General features: G+C 57.8%; 1 protein-coding gene across 1 annotated transcript; it reads left to right on the top strand.

The window, feature by feature from the left end:
• Positions 1-4656: 4656 nt before the first annotated feature.
• KLF16 (KLF transcription factor 16) lies at positions 4657-14511 on the top strand. The gene is made up of 2 exons (XM_054587213.1): positions 4657-5188; positions 12283-14511. The coding sequence occupies exons 1-2, from the start codon at positions 4732-4734 to the stop codon at positions 12582-12584; spliced, it is 759 nt and encodes a 252-aa protein (XP_054443188.1). The 5' UTR covers positions 4657-4731; the 3' UTR covers positions 12585-14511.
• The last annotated feature ends 2436 nt before the right edge of the window (positions 14512-16947 follow it).

Below are 16947 nucleotides of genomic sequence, written 5' to 3' on the forward strand. Positions count from 1 at the left end.
TCCCAGCAGCTCTGAGCAAGGGCCTAGTGCATCCTGTGTGGTGTGCCAGCAGGACAGTCACATGCCCACCTTCTGCCTAGGCCTGCCCTGGGGCTCGGTGTGTCCTGGCCATGTCCATTGTCCCACGCTGAGCTCTTGGCTGCTCCTGTATGTGAGGGATCCCTGGACCATGGTAAGTAGTCTCACACATGTTGGAAATAAATACAGATACCTTAAGAGAGTGCAAAGTGTGCATTAATCTCTAAAATGCTCTGTCACCAAAGGCTGCCATAGTGCTGGAACATCGACTTGACAAGGGGTGGCACGGGCAGGACCAACTGAATGGTCAGGGTCCCATATGGTAATGTCTGACATAAGGCAGATGGCAGAATAGGACATGTGCTACCTGGCGTGCCCCTCTGAGGAGCTGGTCCACTGCCTCCTAAACCCCCATGTCCCCTCTTGCTCCTCTATGTCCCTGCCAGGTCCTAGCAGGCCCCGCCAGAGATAACCACTGTGGACAAGCTGCAGATAAGGTGAAAACACAGAGATCACAGCATGAACAGGCCTCCTAGGGAGTTGGAGCTGGCTTCTCCCTTCTAACCCTGTGCTCTGGTTCTCCCAAGGCACATTCTCCATAACTTAGTAACCGATGTTGAGGTTACTTTCATTTTCTAATTGCAAGTAGTGCAACTATACATACTTGCCTCTTTATGAATATTTTTTGGATTATCCTTTTTTGGAGTAGAATTACTGGGTCAAAGGGCATGGCATTTACAGTTTTGGTAAACTACATACAGTCCAATGAGACTGTATGCAATGTCTCTGATGTAAGCTGTTACTATGTATGTGATAATTATTATTAAATGACTCCCACGTTCATTCTTCATATTTAAAATTTTCATTTGGAATCATTTGGGGTTTACAGAAAAGTTGCAAAGATGGTATAGAGAGTTCCCATCTACCCTTCACCCAGCACCCTGCACGTTTTTATGTTAAAACCAAGAAATTGATGTGTGCATTCCCACCAACTACATGCCAGACTGCATGCCAGTCTCATCAGGTTTTTCACTGACATCCTTATGTGTTCAGGATCCAACCCAGGCCCCCACATGGCATTTAGTCATCATATCTCCTTAGTCCTTTATAATCTGGAGCACTTTAAGTCTTTCCTTGTTTTTCATGACCATGACAGTTTAGGGGGCATTTTGTGACATTTTCCCTAATCTGGCTTGTTTTCTCATGATTATACTGGGGTTAGGGGTTTGGGGGAAGAGAACATCAAAGTGAGGTGCCCTTTTGGTCATATCCCATCTAGTGTCCCCAGCACACACAGGACATCATCCTAAGGTTGACTTTGACCACCTGGCTAAGGTTGGGTACAGCAGGGTGTCCCCACAGCAGGCTGTTGTCTTCTTTTCTTGCCCTGTTCCTTGGAAGTGAGTCCCTGAATTCAGCCCACACTAAAGAGGGAATTTATTTTTAAAATCATTTTTTCTTATAGAAAAGTATAAAAAACAAAGGACACATGGACCATAATTGCACTGTCTAGATACCTGTTGACATTTAAGCAAAATAAAAGTGAAAAACACAACCGTCACTGGTGTGGCTCAGTGGATTGAGTGCTGGCCTGTGAACCAAAGGGTCACTGGTTCAATTACTAGTCAGGGCACATGCCTGGGTTACAGGCCAGGTTCCTGGTAGCGGGCATGCAAGAGGCAACTACACATTGATGTTTTTCTCTCTCCCTTCCCCTCTCTCTAAATAAAATCTTTAAGAATAAAAAAGTAAAAAATACACATGGGTATAAAAAAGTTGAATAGTACAGGAAGTACTATTAAAACAAAAACTTAAGGCTTCACTTAGATGGCCATTACAGTGTGTCTATATGTACATGTACACATACACACATGTCCTGGAGCCCTGATTCTGACCTATCTGCATACCTTCTCCTTGGGCACATGGGCTCCAGAGTGCACCCCACTTTACGTAGCCTTTCCCTCGCCTGCCCCTTTGTGCCCTCTACCTCCACATCTGGCTGCATCCGCCTTGGCCTTCTGAGTCCCTTGGTCCTGTCAGTGAAGGGCAAAAATGGTCCCCAGTTTACAGGTTAGGGAACTGAGATCTGGAGAAAGGAGGGACTGATGCCAGGTGGGTGCCCAGCCCAGAATAAGCTCAGGCCATCTCTCTGTATTTTCCCCTAACCCTCACTGCTGCTTGGCTCTGTGCACAGGCAGACTGTTGCTCAGCCCTGATTGCTGTGAAATGGAGGTGACAACTCCTGAAGGGTTGTAGCGAGGACAGAGTTAACAGGCACAAGGCCAAGCTGGGTCAGAGAGGGGCTTGTGGGTCACAGGGATTTGAGGGTTATATATGGGCTGGTTGCCCAGGTGGAACAGGGGCCTCTATATAGGGGCTCCCTCCTGCACAACAGTTGGTGTAGCCTGTAGATGTAGGCCACAGGCCTGAGATTCTGATTATATCTGGGAATGGTTCACAGCTGAGGTCCCAAAAGAATGACTTGTCCAGAGCCAGCCAGCCTTCGCGGCACAGCCAAGGTGGCAGCCCTGATCTTTAACTTGCCATGGTTTACCCCTTTCTACCTGTGAGAAGAGGGTGTCTCTTCAGCCACTGCTCTGTATCCCTGCCATATCAGCTGAGGGTTCTCACACTTTAGGCCCCAGGTGGAGCTGCCTCTGGGAGGCTACCCCCACTTCCTTGACAGGCCTGTGCCTGCTCACCCATGCCATTGTCAGACTTCCAGCTGACTTGCCCTAGACTGAGCCTCTGTAGTTCAGCCCTTGGGGGGCTCACTCTGGCCTAATAAACATGAGTGGCAGGAAAGAAAGGTCCCAGCCTTTTTCTCATCCTGCTGTTTTGCCTGCATGCCTGGTGGGGAGAACCCAAAAGGTGTTACCTGCCTCTTCTGTACTTGGAGAAGCTGGGTCATGGGGACTGAGCAGTACTGTGGATGGGGGACCTGAGGCTTCTAAGGGCTGCTGATATATGGGGTTGGGAGCCTGCCAGACGATCCACCTCCTAGATCTTCAAAAGAAGAGGGGGCCCAAGTTGGCAGGAAGGCTGATCACTGGTGCTCATTGAGTGCCCAACTGGTTTGTGGCTGTCCAGAGTAGGCCTCAGAGCCTCAGGTGGGGGAGAGTGGGTTTGTCTGTCAAAGGGAGCCCACTGGGCTGCAATTTGTATCTGAAGTCTTAAGTTAACAACTCTCCTTGTCCCTCTCCTCCCTCGAGGCTGCCAGAGGGGCTTGGCACCAGCAAGGAGGTAGGGAAGAGGTGGGGAGACGATACCCCAGGGGACAGAGGGGCCCAACCAGGTCAGGTCAGAGGGAATTGAGGTGGAGAGAGGAAGATTAGAGTTCCGGGGTGTGGCTGGGGTCAGGGTCAAGGCCCGCATTAGTGACTGGAACCCAAGTAGGCTCCATGGAGGCCACTGACGCCCCCTAGAGGCCGCTCAGGTCACCGCACGGCCCCTACCGCCAGCATAGGAGGGGCGGGGGCGTGGCCGTCCACTTCCGCGGACCTCCCACTTTGGGCCAGCGGACCCCGGCCATTAGCGTCCCTAGCTATTAAAGAACTTGGGCTGGACAAGGATCCCTGCCCGACGTCGGGGAGCGATGTTCTCGACCCGCGTGTACTGGCGGGGCCGGGATGCTCTGTTTCTCCAAGACGCCCCAACCCCAGCCCTTTCAGACTCCGTGGGCTCCAGTTCCCCATCCTGCTGTTCTCGCCCCTCCCCGAACACAGACCGTCCGTCTCTAGCCCGAGTGAGACGAGCACAAGTGACTCCCGAATGCGGCGCAAAGAGGAACGAACGCAGGCTCGTTCGGCCCAGCGGTTCCTAAGCTGGGGAGGCCCCGGGGGCCTCCGGGAGCGGCGATGGGGACTGCCCTGAAGGCGAGCAAGGGGACGCAGATGCGCGCAGTCAAGCAGGGAAGGCCCGGGAGGAGCAGAGGGGAAAGGGTCGCGCACGTGGCTGGGGGGCGGGGCTGGCCGCCTCCGTACCCCCCACCCAGCCACGTGGGGTGTGGAGCACTCCTCCACCGCAAACGAGGGCGCGCCAGTGCCCGGGTGGAAGCGTCCGGGGAAGGGGCGGGCTCCCGCCGGCCGCGCGCCGCGCCGTGGGATGGGCGCGCCCGTGAGGGGGCGGGGAGCGCGCCGAGGTGGGAGGGAGGGGAGCGCCGGGAGGAGGCGGGGGCCGTCGGGGGAGGGAGGGGCGTGCTGGGAGGGGCGGGGCGCGCTCCGGGGGGAGGGTTTTACGGCCGAGGGGGCGCTGTGAGGAGAGGACTGGGGGCAGTGTGACACGGCCAGGGACCCGCCAGGAGGAACGGGCTCCAGGCCTGGCGCGGTGCGTGGGTAACGAGAGCTCAGGGCAGGAGACCGGGCGCGCTTCGAGGCTGGAGTAGGCGCGTCCAGGAGGCGGCTCCTTGGGCCCAGGCCCCGCCTCCGTCAGCAGCGCGGGGCTCTCGGGGCAGTGGAGGGCGCTCCGGGCTAGGGGCGTGGCCGCGGCGCCCCGAGGGGGCGTCCTCCGGGCGGGGCGGGACGTGGCCGCCTCCGCGGGCTCCGGTGCGTCAGGGCGCGTCAGGCGGGGCGGGGCGGGACGAGCGCGGGCGGCGGCGGCGGCGGCGCGCGCTCGCCTCCTCCTCCTCCTCCCGCACTCGAGCAGCCGCCGCCGGCCGGACGGGCGCTGCTCCCGCCGCCTCCGCTTGGTCCGCGTTGCGCGCCCTTTTCCGGCATGTCGGCGGCGGTAGCGTGCGTGGATTACTTCGCAGCCGACGTGCTCATGGCCATCTCCTCCGGCGCCGTGGTGCACCGCGGGCGGCCGGGCCCCGAGGGCGCGGGCCCTGCCACCGGCCTGGATGTGCGCGCACCACGCCGCGAGGCCGCCCCGCCCGGGCCCCCGGGGCCGCAGCCGCCGCCTCCCCGGGCCACCCCCGGCCCGGGTCCAGGAGCCGCCGCCGCGCCCCACCTGCTAGCTGCCAGCATCCTGGCCGACCTCCGTGGCGGGCCCGCAGCGGCCCCGGGGGGCGCCTCTTCCACCTCCTCCTCCTCGGCTGCCTCGTCCCCGTCCTCCGGCCGCGCCCCCGGTGCCGCGCCTGCCGCCTCCAAGAGCCACCGCTGTCCCTTCCCGGGCTGCGCCAAAGCGTACTACAAGTCCTCTCACCTCAAATCGCACCTGCGAACGCACACAGGTGAGTCTGGCCCGTCCGGGGGCGGCCTCTCCCGCCCCCGCCCCCGCCGGGACCCCGAAACTGCGTGGCGCGTCGGGGGCGGGGAGGGGGGCGCGCCCGGGCCGTCGCCGCGCCTGCCGGGGGAGGGCGGGGCCTTGGTGGGTGGGGCGCGTGCAGGGGGCGTGGCGGCCACGCGGTCGGGCGGTGCGCGGATGGCGGGCGCAGAGGCAATGGTAGGGGCTCCCTGGGCGCGCGGCGCCGCTGAGACGGGGAGTCTATCAGGTCTCCCATGCATCCCCTTTCCCTGATGGCTTCTTTTTCTTTTATTTCCTGTTGCGTTTGACTCTGGGTGGTGTGAACCGTGGCTGGAACACCCAGCTGTGAGATTCTCATTCCTTCTCTTCGCCTCAGTTTCTTAGCTGTAGAGAGGGAGAAGAAGCCGCGGCGCTGTCTCCGGGATGGCCGCGTGGATTCTCCCCTGAGAGCGGCCCAGCACCTGGTACAAGGCCAGGGTTGGGGGCGGTTAATACAGTGGAGTGCGAGGCTGGGAGTGAGGGTTGGAGCTTGAGTCTGAGAAGGAGCGAGAGTGGGACCCCTTGAGGGAATCAGGTGCTCACCCTGTTTCTAGCGTGTTGGTTGCTCGCACTTGCTGCAGAACCTCGGAAGGGGAACAAGACTGAGGAATAGCGGTCACTTCTCACGGACCAGCGGGGGAGGGGTGGGGCGGGGTAGGTAGGGGAGGCTGGAGGAATGGGGCTGCTGGTCACTCTTTCACTCCACTTTCATCTCGTCTTCCTCTCTCCCACTGTGGGCCCTCTCTCCTGTCCTTAGGTTCCCACGCTCCTCCTCGCCCTCCTTGCTGCGAATTTGGGCTGGCGACAGGGGATGGCGGGTCTTGGCTCAGTGGACATGCTCCCATTATGGGAACTTGTGGACTGGGTGCGGGAAAGCAGGTTAGTCCCAGTGGTGTGGCAGCAACACATAGTGGGCAGCTCCAGGTCAATGGCCAGGCCTCAGATGCCACACGGGTGATGGCAGCCCCCCTACCCACTCTGAACTTGTACTACCTCTTGTTCAGTCCCTGTCCTTTGTCCTCAAGGGATGAAGGCTCTGCCTTCCTGTGCACAGCCAGGACAGGACTGGGACAGGGTCTACATTTTCTCACAAGGAGCCACTCTCTTTCTGTTTGGTCACTGGATAGTATTTGATCTTCAAGACAGTGGGGCCCTTGTGTTGAGAGGGATATTTGGGGGTTCATGAAGATAGGTGCTTATCTGGGCAGTGGTTTGGGGTCTGGGAGTTGAGTGGCTCATTTGGGGTGAGTTTGCCTATCTCAACAGTATGGTGGGGAGGGCTGAAGTGGGAGATTTGACAGAAGGAACAGATGGACCTGTCCCACCTCTCTTTTATTGTTGTGCACTTCTGCCTGTCCCACCTCCCACCTGAGGTATTCGATCTCTGAGAGCCTTTTGGACACCCTCCCCCAAAACTGTTTCCCTGCAGTGCCCTGACATGGTTTGAGTCCCACCCCCCACCTCCCGATTCTGTCAGACTTTAGGATGGAGTGAAGGGGGTTGCCAGGTCACCTTCCACCATGGCTCCCAAGGGATACTTCTTCAGGGTGTCCTGGGATCCTTCAGAGCCTCTGTAAGCCCTTGGGCAGTAGTGGCCATCCCCCTAAGTCCATGGGGGAGGAAGGACTTGCTGGGGGAGGGGGCAGTGTGTCAGTATTGACTTCCCATTTTCCCTCCACTTTTTAAAAAATTGTATTTATTTTTAGAGAGAAGGGAAGGGAGGGAGAAAGAGAGAGAAATATTGATAAGCAGGAGAAACTGATTGGCTGCCTCTCGCACACCCCAGACTGGGGACCTGGCCTGCAACCCAGGCATGTGTCCTGACCCATACCAAACCGGCAACCTTTAGGTCCACAGGCCGGTGCTCAATCCACTGAGCCGCACCAGACAGGACACCACCCCATTTTTAACGAGATACTGAAGCCTGGTAGGCCAAGTTGGGGTGTTGCAGGGATGGGTGCAGATGGTTCGGGAGGCATGGTGCCATCTGTGCTGGGTCCTGTGCCCTTTGGGAACTGTGGCTCTGGATGGCCCGTCTCAGAGCTTTATAACAATAGTGCAAAAGATCTAGTGGGACACAGCTCCTGGACCCATTTGACAGGCGTCCTCAGTTCCATTTCCCAAGGGTTTTGGACACTTGTGTGATTAATGATCCCTAGGAGTACCAAACCCTGCCTGGAGTCTGTGTGAAGACCTTTTGGGTATTTTGGCCCCCAGAGGAGGGAGCAATTGCTGTGAAGCTCGTTTTGGGGTTGGAGAATCCATGCTCATCTTGGGTGTTCTAACCTAGGGACAGAGCATAATTAGAGCTAGTTGTTTGCTGAGCTGTCTATACCCCCAAGGGCCCTTGGGAGCGAGTCCTGCCCCCACCCTGTCCTGTTTGAGGCCTGTTCTCTCTGTATAGGTAATGCCAATCGTGATCTAGCCCTGTTGTATGAGCAGACTGAGGCGCTGGAGTGAGCTTGGTGTCCCCGTTATCCCTGCTTCATTTGGCTCGGGGTGAGGAGGCCAGGAGGGGCCTTGAGGTCTTTTCCCGGGGCCACCCCACCACACAGGGTGCCAGAAGGGCTGTCCTGTGGCCTTCTGTGCCCAGCCTGCAGTCCCTAGCCCAGTGCGGAGCTCCTCTGCGTGGGGCGGGCCGGGACTTTGGAAGCTGTGGAGATGTTGACGCCGTTTCCGTGGATACGCAGGGAGATGGGGCGGGGGCGGAAGGAGAGGCTGGCTCTCTATTTGCTCTCCCAGCCTCCCTCATATCGGGATGGCTCCCCTGCCTGCGCCCCCAGTGCCCGACACGCAGTCAGCCATGTGTGCATTGATGGGGGGCTTACTTCCCCAAGCCCCCACCCACTCGGTGCCAGGAATTCTCTCCATTTTTGACAACCGTAGATGTCCTCAGGCATCTCCCAGTGTCCCATGGGGCATTGCAGGATCACTTCTTGTTGAGACCCCCTGTTTCACTCTAAAACCCTGTCTACTTCAGTCTGAGAAATAGTAGCTGAGCACCTATTGTGAGCAAGGCAATGTGGGGATCCTGGCCCTGTCCCCTGGGACCCTAGAACCTTGGGGGGTTGATAGAGGGCAAGGGCTTCCTGGAAGAAGAGGTCTCACAGCACAGACCTGAAGCCGAGGGGTTAGGTGGGGCAGGGAGGGATGTGTCTCAGGAGAGGGGCAGCACCATGCCTGCAGTGTGCGGGGGGGGGGGGGGGGGGCAGCGGCCCTAGGGTGTGGATTTTGAGGAGGCCCTGGTGTGAGGGATCATAACAGCCTAAGGGCTTCATTTAATCCCAAGAGCAGAATAGCGGGGAGGCAGGAGCCACTGGGTTTTGCAGGGGGAAATCCATTTATGGAGAAGGGATTAGGAGCCAAAGAGGCAGGCCACTATGTAGGAGGAGAGTGGTGGGCTGACATGTGAATTGGGCGAGAAGGGGGAGCCTCAGGACATGGGGCAGGAAGAGGGTAGGGTGGGTAACCCTAAGGTTTTTGATCCAACAGCCCAAAGAGTACAGGGTGATGGTGATGATTATAGTTTGCTGAAGAGCCCCCAGGAGGAGAGGCAGGAGGGGAAACTGAGGCCTGGAGGGGCAGCAGCCAAGCGCCCCAGACAGCTAGGAGCTCCCTTAAGGTTAGGTGGGGCTCAGGAGACTGGCGGCTTATCTGGAAATGGGGCAGGGGACATTGCTAGGCCTTAAGGGGGCCTGGGTACCCAGGATCTTCCTCCCCACCTAGCTCCTTCCTCCAGTGGGCAGAGATTCAGAGAGCAGCTGAAACTGGCTGCAGGTGCCTGTGCCCCAGCCGGGGGAGTGGGGGAGGCCCCCCAAACATTGCAAGGGACGATAAACACCCACCACCCAAGCTCCCTGATAAAGGTGGCCCAGATGGCCCAGCAATGGGCAAATGATATGGAGGTGAGGAGCCTGCGTCCCAGGGAGGGAGGGGGGCTAGGTGGGCTGCCTTTGTCCAGTGATGTTTCCAGAACATTAGGTCTCTGAAACACATGCCCTGGGGGGCCTGTGGGAGTGTGCCCCCTCACCTCAGTCACCAAGAGACACCCTCCATGCCAAAGCTGCCATTCTGGGTAAGGAATGAGCAGAGACAGCCTGGGTCCTCCAGGGGGGAGGAGGGACTGCAGATGGCCATCCTTTTAAATAAATGGGGGTAGTCAGAGCTCCTACCTGAGGGGCTGGGCAAATGAGATGATGGGCAAACGTGTTAGCCACTGCCCGAGCCGAGCCTAGCCAGAAGCTGGAGCTTGAGTTTTCTGGCCTGTAGACTCTTTTCAGAAATGTATTCAGTATGCCAGGTTGGGGGCGGGGGGGGGGGGGGGGGGGTGCAATATCACACCCAGGAGATGCTGAGCACAAAGATAGCAAAGCTGGGAAAAGGGACAGTGGGGGGTGGGGGCGCCAGTAGGGAGAGACCACTCTGAGGGGTGATACTGAGCTTGCATGGCACCATGTTGGCCCTGGCTTTCCTTAGTTTACCCTGTCAGGGTCAAGTCCACCCACCGAATGCTCTCCAGCACCCCTTCCGGCCAGGAGCTCACACCTGGGACCCTCACTGGCCCTTGAGCTTCTGAATGTTTTGCCTTTCCCTGCCAGTGGACTGTGAGAGGGTGGGAGGGCCTGGCATCTTGCAGGTATTTGGCCATTGTTGTGGGGGCTGGAAGCCGCCCCGACCCTGTGGGAGCGGAACCACGTGAGCCGGGCTGGCTGGGGCTGCTGGCTGGGGCTGCGGGTGTCCCCACACCAGTGAGCTAGCCAATGAGCTACGTCCGGCAGCTGTGTTCCCAGTGACTGCGTGCATCCTGCCAGGGCAGGCGCTGTCACAGCTCGTGCAACCTGCTTGTTGCAAAGTGGAACTGGGGGACGGAGGGGAAAAGGTGGGGACCAGCCCCACCACCCTAAATGGGGAAGTGAGCCAACTACCGGCTGCAGAAGCAGCGGGATGCTCCCTCCCCCTTCTGCTCTCCTGCCTGTACCCTGCAAGATGGCGACACAACTGCGTGTCCCTTGGAGGGGTGTCACTGCCCCAGGCCCCGGATCCAGTCCAAAGCCAGCCTCTCTGCCCTAGTAACTGGAGTCCCCTTCCCCACATAGTTACTCCAAATAGTCACGGTCGAGGTGACGTTGGAATCTCTTCTGGGACTTTTTTGAGCCCCCTGATTCTGGACAGGACATCCCCACTGCAGCCCCTCCCCCAGCTACTGCTGACCCTGCCTTCTGGGATGTGTGGGGTGTTGTGGGGCATGAGGGGAAGGCCCCAGGGATTTGGGGCTGCCTGTGGTCTTGGGGACAGTTGCTCTCTCCCCAGCAGCACAGCTATGGCCTGTGACTCCCCAGGGAAGGTGGCACCAGTACCCCTTCCCAGATGCCTGGGCTTACACCCTCCTAGGGACTTCTTGGTATGACCGACAGGTACCAAGCAAGAAACCTGGCGGGGGGAGGGGGTCTCTTTGGCCTCTCATCTCCCTCTTCTGTCCTGCTGGAGGTGTCCATGTGTGGCTAGGAGGGGAGGCTTTAGTCCAGGTCCTTTCCTGGACCAGGGTGATGGCTGAGTTCCTGTGCAGTCCGCTGGTGCCCCCCACCCCAACCCTGGGTTACCCTGAGAATCCTGGTCCTGCTCTCCCCATGACTGCAGGTCTGTCTTGTGGTCCTATAACCTAATGCTGTCTTCTGGTTACCTGTCTATATTCCACACGTGGTTTCCTGCTTTGGGGGTCTTACGTGATCCCTGGCTGAAGACCCCTTTCTGCCTCCCCTACCACCTGCCCCCCCAACAGTGGAAGTGTTCCAGAGTGGGTCTTTCATTGTATTTAACCCATGAGGTGACACTCTGAGGAGCCTGTGGCCCCCTTGACCCAGTCCAGCTGTCTCGTTTCTACATGGGGTTCCATCCAGTGTCACGAGGGGTGTCACACACCCACGTGGGTGCACCATCTCGTGTCCACATTCTATCTACACACACTTCAAAACCTCTGGGCATCTGGTGGAACAACAACCTGGTATTCCAGGGTCCCAGATACTCGGTGCTGAGTCCTGCAGAGCACAAGCTCCGGGTGACTGGCCCCTTGGCCAGTGGTGTGGTGGGGGTCTGGGCTGGACAGAGTCTAAGGGTGGGGCCTTGGTGCCACCTGCCCGGCTGGAGAGACATTGTGGGTTGGGCTCATCAGGGTTGCGGTGCAGCAACCCCAGATGGGGTTGGGGGGTCGGGCTGGGATGGCGGCTAGCCAGAGCAGGATGGGCGAGGCCAGCCAGGGTGGTGGGTGTGGTCTGCAGAGGAAGTTGCAGGGTGAATACCGCTAGCCTCTGCGCCCCGCCCCTTCCCGCTGGTGCTGGGCTGGGGGCCCACCTGTGGGGGCACTGCCTGAATATGCAGGTATGCTGGTGGCCCAGGCGGCCCTTCCCACGGAGGAGGAGCCATGAGGGTCAGTGGAGGAGTTGAGCGTGGGAAACTGTCTAGATTGTGTCCTCCACTTTGTCCCCTGGGTGTCCATTTCCAAAAGGAGGGGTTTCAACTGGGATCCTAACACCTCAGAGGCCCAGGAATGCCCCAAAGGAGGAGTGAGAAGGAGTGGTGTGGGGGTAGGGCAGTGGGACCAGTTTGCGGGGGGAGAAGCCCCTCCAAAAATCCAGCTTGCATCTGGGCCTGCACATGCGTGACGACTACACAAGGAGACCCTCATCACTGTGGTGCCATCCTTGGGGGGCACGTGGTGGGGGTGGGGCCAGTAGAACCCATCCTCTGTAGGTTCTACTTTTAACCAAGGGAAAGTGCTCACAGATGTGTAATTACTACAAGTTCCCAGGAAATCAAGGGCGAGAATATTCATTAGGGATTTGTGAAACGAGCAGGGGTCCTTTTTTTATTTTTTGCATTTACACGTTTTAAATTCACGCTCAGAATTCAGCCTCTAGAACTAGGGGTGGGGGCGAGACAAATGACCGGGATGCTTTGGGATCTGATGTGAAGGCCCCCTTTCCCTGTCCCCCCACCTCCACCCCACTGACCCCTGTCTCTCTGTACCCTGCTTCCTCCATCCAGGTGAGCGCCCCTTTGCCTGCGACTGGCCAGGTTGTGACAAGAAGTTCGCACGCTCTGATGAGCTGGCCCGCCACCACCGGACGCACACGGGGGAGAAGCGCTTCCCCTGCCCGCTCTGCTCCAAGCGCTTCACCCGCAGTGACCACCTCACCAAGCACGCACGCCGCCACCCGGGCTTCCGCCCGGAACTGCTCCGGCGTCCAGGCACCCGCAGCACCTCGCCCAGCGACTCACTGCCCTGCAGCCTGGCTGGCAGCCCCACACCCAGCCCAGCACCCAGCCCAGCACCTGTTGGCCTGTAGGGCCTGTCCAGCCCACCCGGAGCTTACCCCACCCAGAACACCAGCAACATGCCTGTTGTCCAGGCCCCCTTCCAGTGTCCCCTTGAGGGCCCTAAGATGCCTCTGATCCCCTCAAGAAAGCAAGGAGGGGTCCTGAGACCGGACTGGGGTCAGCGGGACCTTGGAGATGGCTCCCTGGGATGGGTGGCTGGGACCCATGTCTGTAAATAGCCATGACCTATAACTCTTCCCATCTGCTAAACTGGGACCCTAGGTGGGTGGCTGGCAGGTGCTCCCCTTTCCCCATTGCCACTTCTATGGTTTGGGGGATGTGTGTGGGGTGGGGTGGGAAAGGCACCCCCTGCCTAGCATTTGGATTCGGCCCAGGCTCCTCTCTCCAGGTTGGGAAGAAGTGTGCAAAGAGCCATAGAGGAACCAGGCGTGACAGAGGGCCCACCTGTCCCCACCGGCCCGCCTGGGGCCCCTCACCCCACGGAAAGCCATTGGAGTTGTTCAGGGAAATGGGGTGCGGCCTGGCCGTCCCCCACTCGGGTATTCGATCTCAGGTGTCCACAGGTTCAGCCCTCCTGCCCATGGGAGGGGCCCCCAGGTCCCCAGCCCCAAGAGGCAGGGGGAGGGGGAGGGTATCCATAGGGTCTGGGTTTTGCTTCTGAGATGGGGGAGGGCAGGAGAGGAACAGGGTTCTTCCAAAGAGCAGTTTGCCTCAATTGGGTCGGGGGTGGGGGGTGCAGATAAGGGGAATAGAGTGAATGCTGGCTTATTTATTTTCTTGTCTCTGCTGGCTAGGGGGCTGTCCTGTCCCCCTGGGTGGGTGTGTGAGTGTGTGAGTGACAAAGACAGTTCTTCGGGGAAGATGGTGCCACAGCCACTCCCTGCCCCTCCAGGGGCAGGCTCCCTGACTTTGGCCTTCTAAAGCATCACATGACAATCATTCCCTCCTCTCTCCTCCCCTGCAGGTGGAGGTGGGGGCCCTGGCTCCATTCTGCCCCTGCTGCATGTCCCTCTGGGCTGCGAGGCCTGGACCAGTGACTGAAGTCCTGACCACAAGGACAGGAGGCAGGAGGACTGGTCCCAGACTCCTTGGGAATAGGACCCTTTGGGAATAGCTCATTGTTTTTGTTTGTTTTTTTAACTGGGTGGAATATTTTTGCAGGTGCCAATCTTGATCCGGGCCCATGTGGGTAGTCTGCCATCCTTAGGGGATGGGGTGCGAGGGGAGGGTTCTTGTGATCTGAATTTAAGGTGAGGAGGGGTGGATGCCATGTCCTCTGGTACAGTTGGCTGGATTTCAGTTTGGACAGAGGCATTGAGGACCCCCTGCCTGCCCTGGAGTGGGAAGGTACCCAGGCACTCTGACCCCAGACCCTAAAAGAGCTAGCCCTGCCCTCCCACTATTGGCTGCAGGAGGTTTGTGGCATCTGCATTTGTTTCAGAGCCTTGTGACCGGACTAGGGGCTGGGGGGTTTGGATGGCACTGTTGTGGACCCGGACCCAGCCTGGCAGGATCCAGGGACGGGTGCCTGGGGTCCTGGGTGGGAGGGGGGTGGGTGAGTCCTTTGGGAGCTGAGTCTGTCTTCACGTCTGGCCTATGGACAGATCCTTGCAAGGCTGGTCCATCTACCCTCAATACTTCCTCTCCAAGGGGTGGTGAAATGCCTTAGTCTGAGAGCAGAGGGGCATGGGCCCTGTAACCTTTGTGTGGATGTCCCCTTGGTTGTCCCAGGCCTGGCAGGTGCCTGTCCACAGGACTGTGGACCCCAGGGGCCTGGAGAGATCCACGCGCCCCTCCCTCAGGGGGCTAGTGGTAGCTGTGGCCTTTCAAGATGTGGGGCAGGGGAGGGAGAATAGCGTCCCTGCGGACTTGTGCTTTCTTGGGTGGCGCCCCTCTCCCCTGCCCTGCCCGACTTCATCCTTGTATTTAATTAAACAAGCCCTTTTTTAAACCCAACTAAGTGCTTGTGTGGTTTCTCCCACCGGCTGGTGGGCTCTGTCCCACTTGCCAATGTCCCAAGATCACCAACCTATAGAAACTGAAGCAGAGGGCTAGTGAATTCAGAGATGTGGTGGGGATTTTGGCAAGTCCACAGTGGCTGGGACACACAATAATGACCCTCAGGAGTACATGCTGCTGTCCAGTGTCATCCACGCCTTCCACAGCTGCGATGACCACCATCCCGTTACCAGCTTACCAAGGCGTGGTGCACTGGGATGGGGCTGGGGGAGCCCAAGCCCCACGGGGCCATTCATGGGAGCCCCCCGACTTTTGTGCCACAACAGGCTCCTGTATATTGTGCTACTCTATGCTCCCAAATGGGAGTAGGGCTGGTGGAGGGGACGGGCCCCTCAAGGAGGGAAGATTAAGGAGCATTGAGAAGCTGGCTCAAGAAAAACAGCATCCCAGATTCCAGTGGTCTCCAAAGCCGTGAAAGTTGATGGGGTTGCTGTTGGGCCAGTGCAGACCCTCTAAGGGTCTTTCTTGCTTCCCTCTTCCAGGAAGCCCATGGCTCTGCAATCTAGAGGCTGCCTGCTCCTGCCCAACTTTCATCAGGGTCCAGTCCTTGTGGCTGTCAAAGTCACTCCCATCCTGGGCACAGGCTCTCACCTTTACTCGAGGATGGTCTCCCTTGCACCCCCTTGCTCCTGCTCCACCCGTGTTCTCTTTCTGTAGGATTCTGCTCCCTGGACCCCTGCTCCCCCCTGGCAGGCTTCCCTGTGGCTTTGCGGCAGAGTTCCTAGAATGTGGGGTCCATGTGCACAGCCCCTTCCTCAGTCTCTCCTGGACATGTTCCCGCCTGCCCCAGAAACAGCTTGAAGATGTCCCTTCCTGCCCCCTGGGTGCTCCGCTGGCATGTGGACCTAGCTTATGTTCCCTAGTGTGCAGATAACATCCCCTGGTCCATGGCTAGCCCGGACCTCACCTTTAACCCCAGACCCAAGGTTTCTAGCCCATCACCAGGCTGCTCTTTGTCATTGTCCCTTCAGTCACTGCCAGCTCTACCTTTTCATGTGTGCAGGCCAGGATCCTTGGGGTTATGCTTGAGCTTGACTCTGTTTCACACATCCAGTCCATCTGGAAATCTCCCTGAAGCTGTACCTTCCAAACCCAGGTGCACCCCCATCATCATCCACCTAGAGCAGCTTAGCCCCCTCCGCCCTGGTCCCTGGCTCCCCTCACCCCCGCAGTTGTCTTCCCCATGGCATTGACCAGAGGATGTGTATGAGCATGTGAGTGCCTGAGTCAGGTCCTGCCTTTGCCTTTCCCCAGGCAGCTGTCAGCAGCCAACATAAGGTGCCTGTGAGCATCTGAGTTAGGCCCTGTCCCTCTGCCCACAGCTCTCCAGGGTTCTCACCTGGATAAAAGTTGAAGTTCTCTGGTGGCCCACAAGGCCCTGCACCACCTGCCCAACCCACCCTCTATCCTACCTGTCATCAACTCCCTCTTTTCCCCTTGCCCATTGTGCTTTAGCCACAAAGGCCTCCACACTGTTCCTCCAACATGCCAGGAACAGACCTGCCCCAGGGCCTTTGCATGTGCTGTGCCTTCCACCTGGAATGCTCTTCCCCTACGTGTCTGCTTGGCTTCTATTTTTTCAGAACTGCTCAAATCCCAATTTCCCCATAGGACTGTGGATAACTCCTTTTCCCAGTCCTACTTTATTCTATTCCTCCCACCCCAGAACTTTCTGCCTTGTATCATGCTATCTCATTATTTCCTAAGTTTCCTATTGTCTGTCTGTTTCCCCATCTGGAATGTCACCCCCATCAGGGTGAGGGTTTTTGTGTTGTTCACTGATGTTTCTAGCACATGTGTCTCACATGGAGTAGATACCTGATAAACATTTGTGGAAGGAATGGCCAAGGCCAGTGAGCATGAATGGAGTACTTACTAATGCGAGCTCAGGGATTACCTCATTCATTTCACCTCACTAGTTCTCCCCAAGTTCTAAATATGGGCAATAAATTTACATCATTTTAAAAACTAGCACTGAAACAAAATGGCACTCAATTAAATAAACCTACACTCATGTCCATAGCAGCACAATTCACAATAGACAAAGATGGGAGCAACCCGAATATCCGTCTTCTGATAAATGGATAAAATATGGTTTAGCCATATTTAAAACACAGCATCTAGGCCAGCTGGCATAGAGCAGGCGCTCGGTATTTTGTGGACAAATGAGTAAATGAGAACAGGACTCCTCCTATGGATCTGGGGATCAGACTGCTGACACTAGTCCAGGGGGGAGAAATGAAGCAGTTATGGAGAGCCTACTGTATACTAGGGTCGCGGTACGTTTTAGCTTGGATAGAGTTACGTCAGGCATTGAGGTTGCAGGGTTCAGGTACAGGACTCATCTTGCCC

The sequence above is a fragment of the Pteronotus mesoamericanus genome, unplaced genomic scaffold, assembly GCF_021234165.1.
Source record: "Pteronotus mesoamericanus isolate MK-2021 breed Mesoamerican mustached bat unplaced genomic scaffold, CSHL_Meso_final contig_1210, whole genome shotgun sequence".
Lineage (NCBI taxonomy): Eukaryota > Metazoa > Chordata > Mammalia > Chiroptera > Mormoopidae > Pteronotus > Pteronotus mesoamericanus.

Bases quoted from the DNA above. Each gene is read 5' to 3' on its own strand.
- KLF16 (XM_054587213.1), top strand. From the start codon at position 4,732: ATGTCGGCGGCGGTAGCGTGCGTGGATTACTTCGCAGCCGACGTGCTC. The intron at 5,189-12,282 runs GTGAGTCTGGCC...TCCTCCATCCAG, and splicing joins GCACCTGCGAACGCACACAG to GTGAGCGCCCCTTTGCCTGC.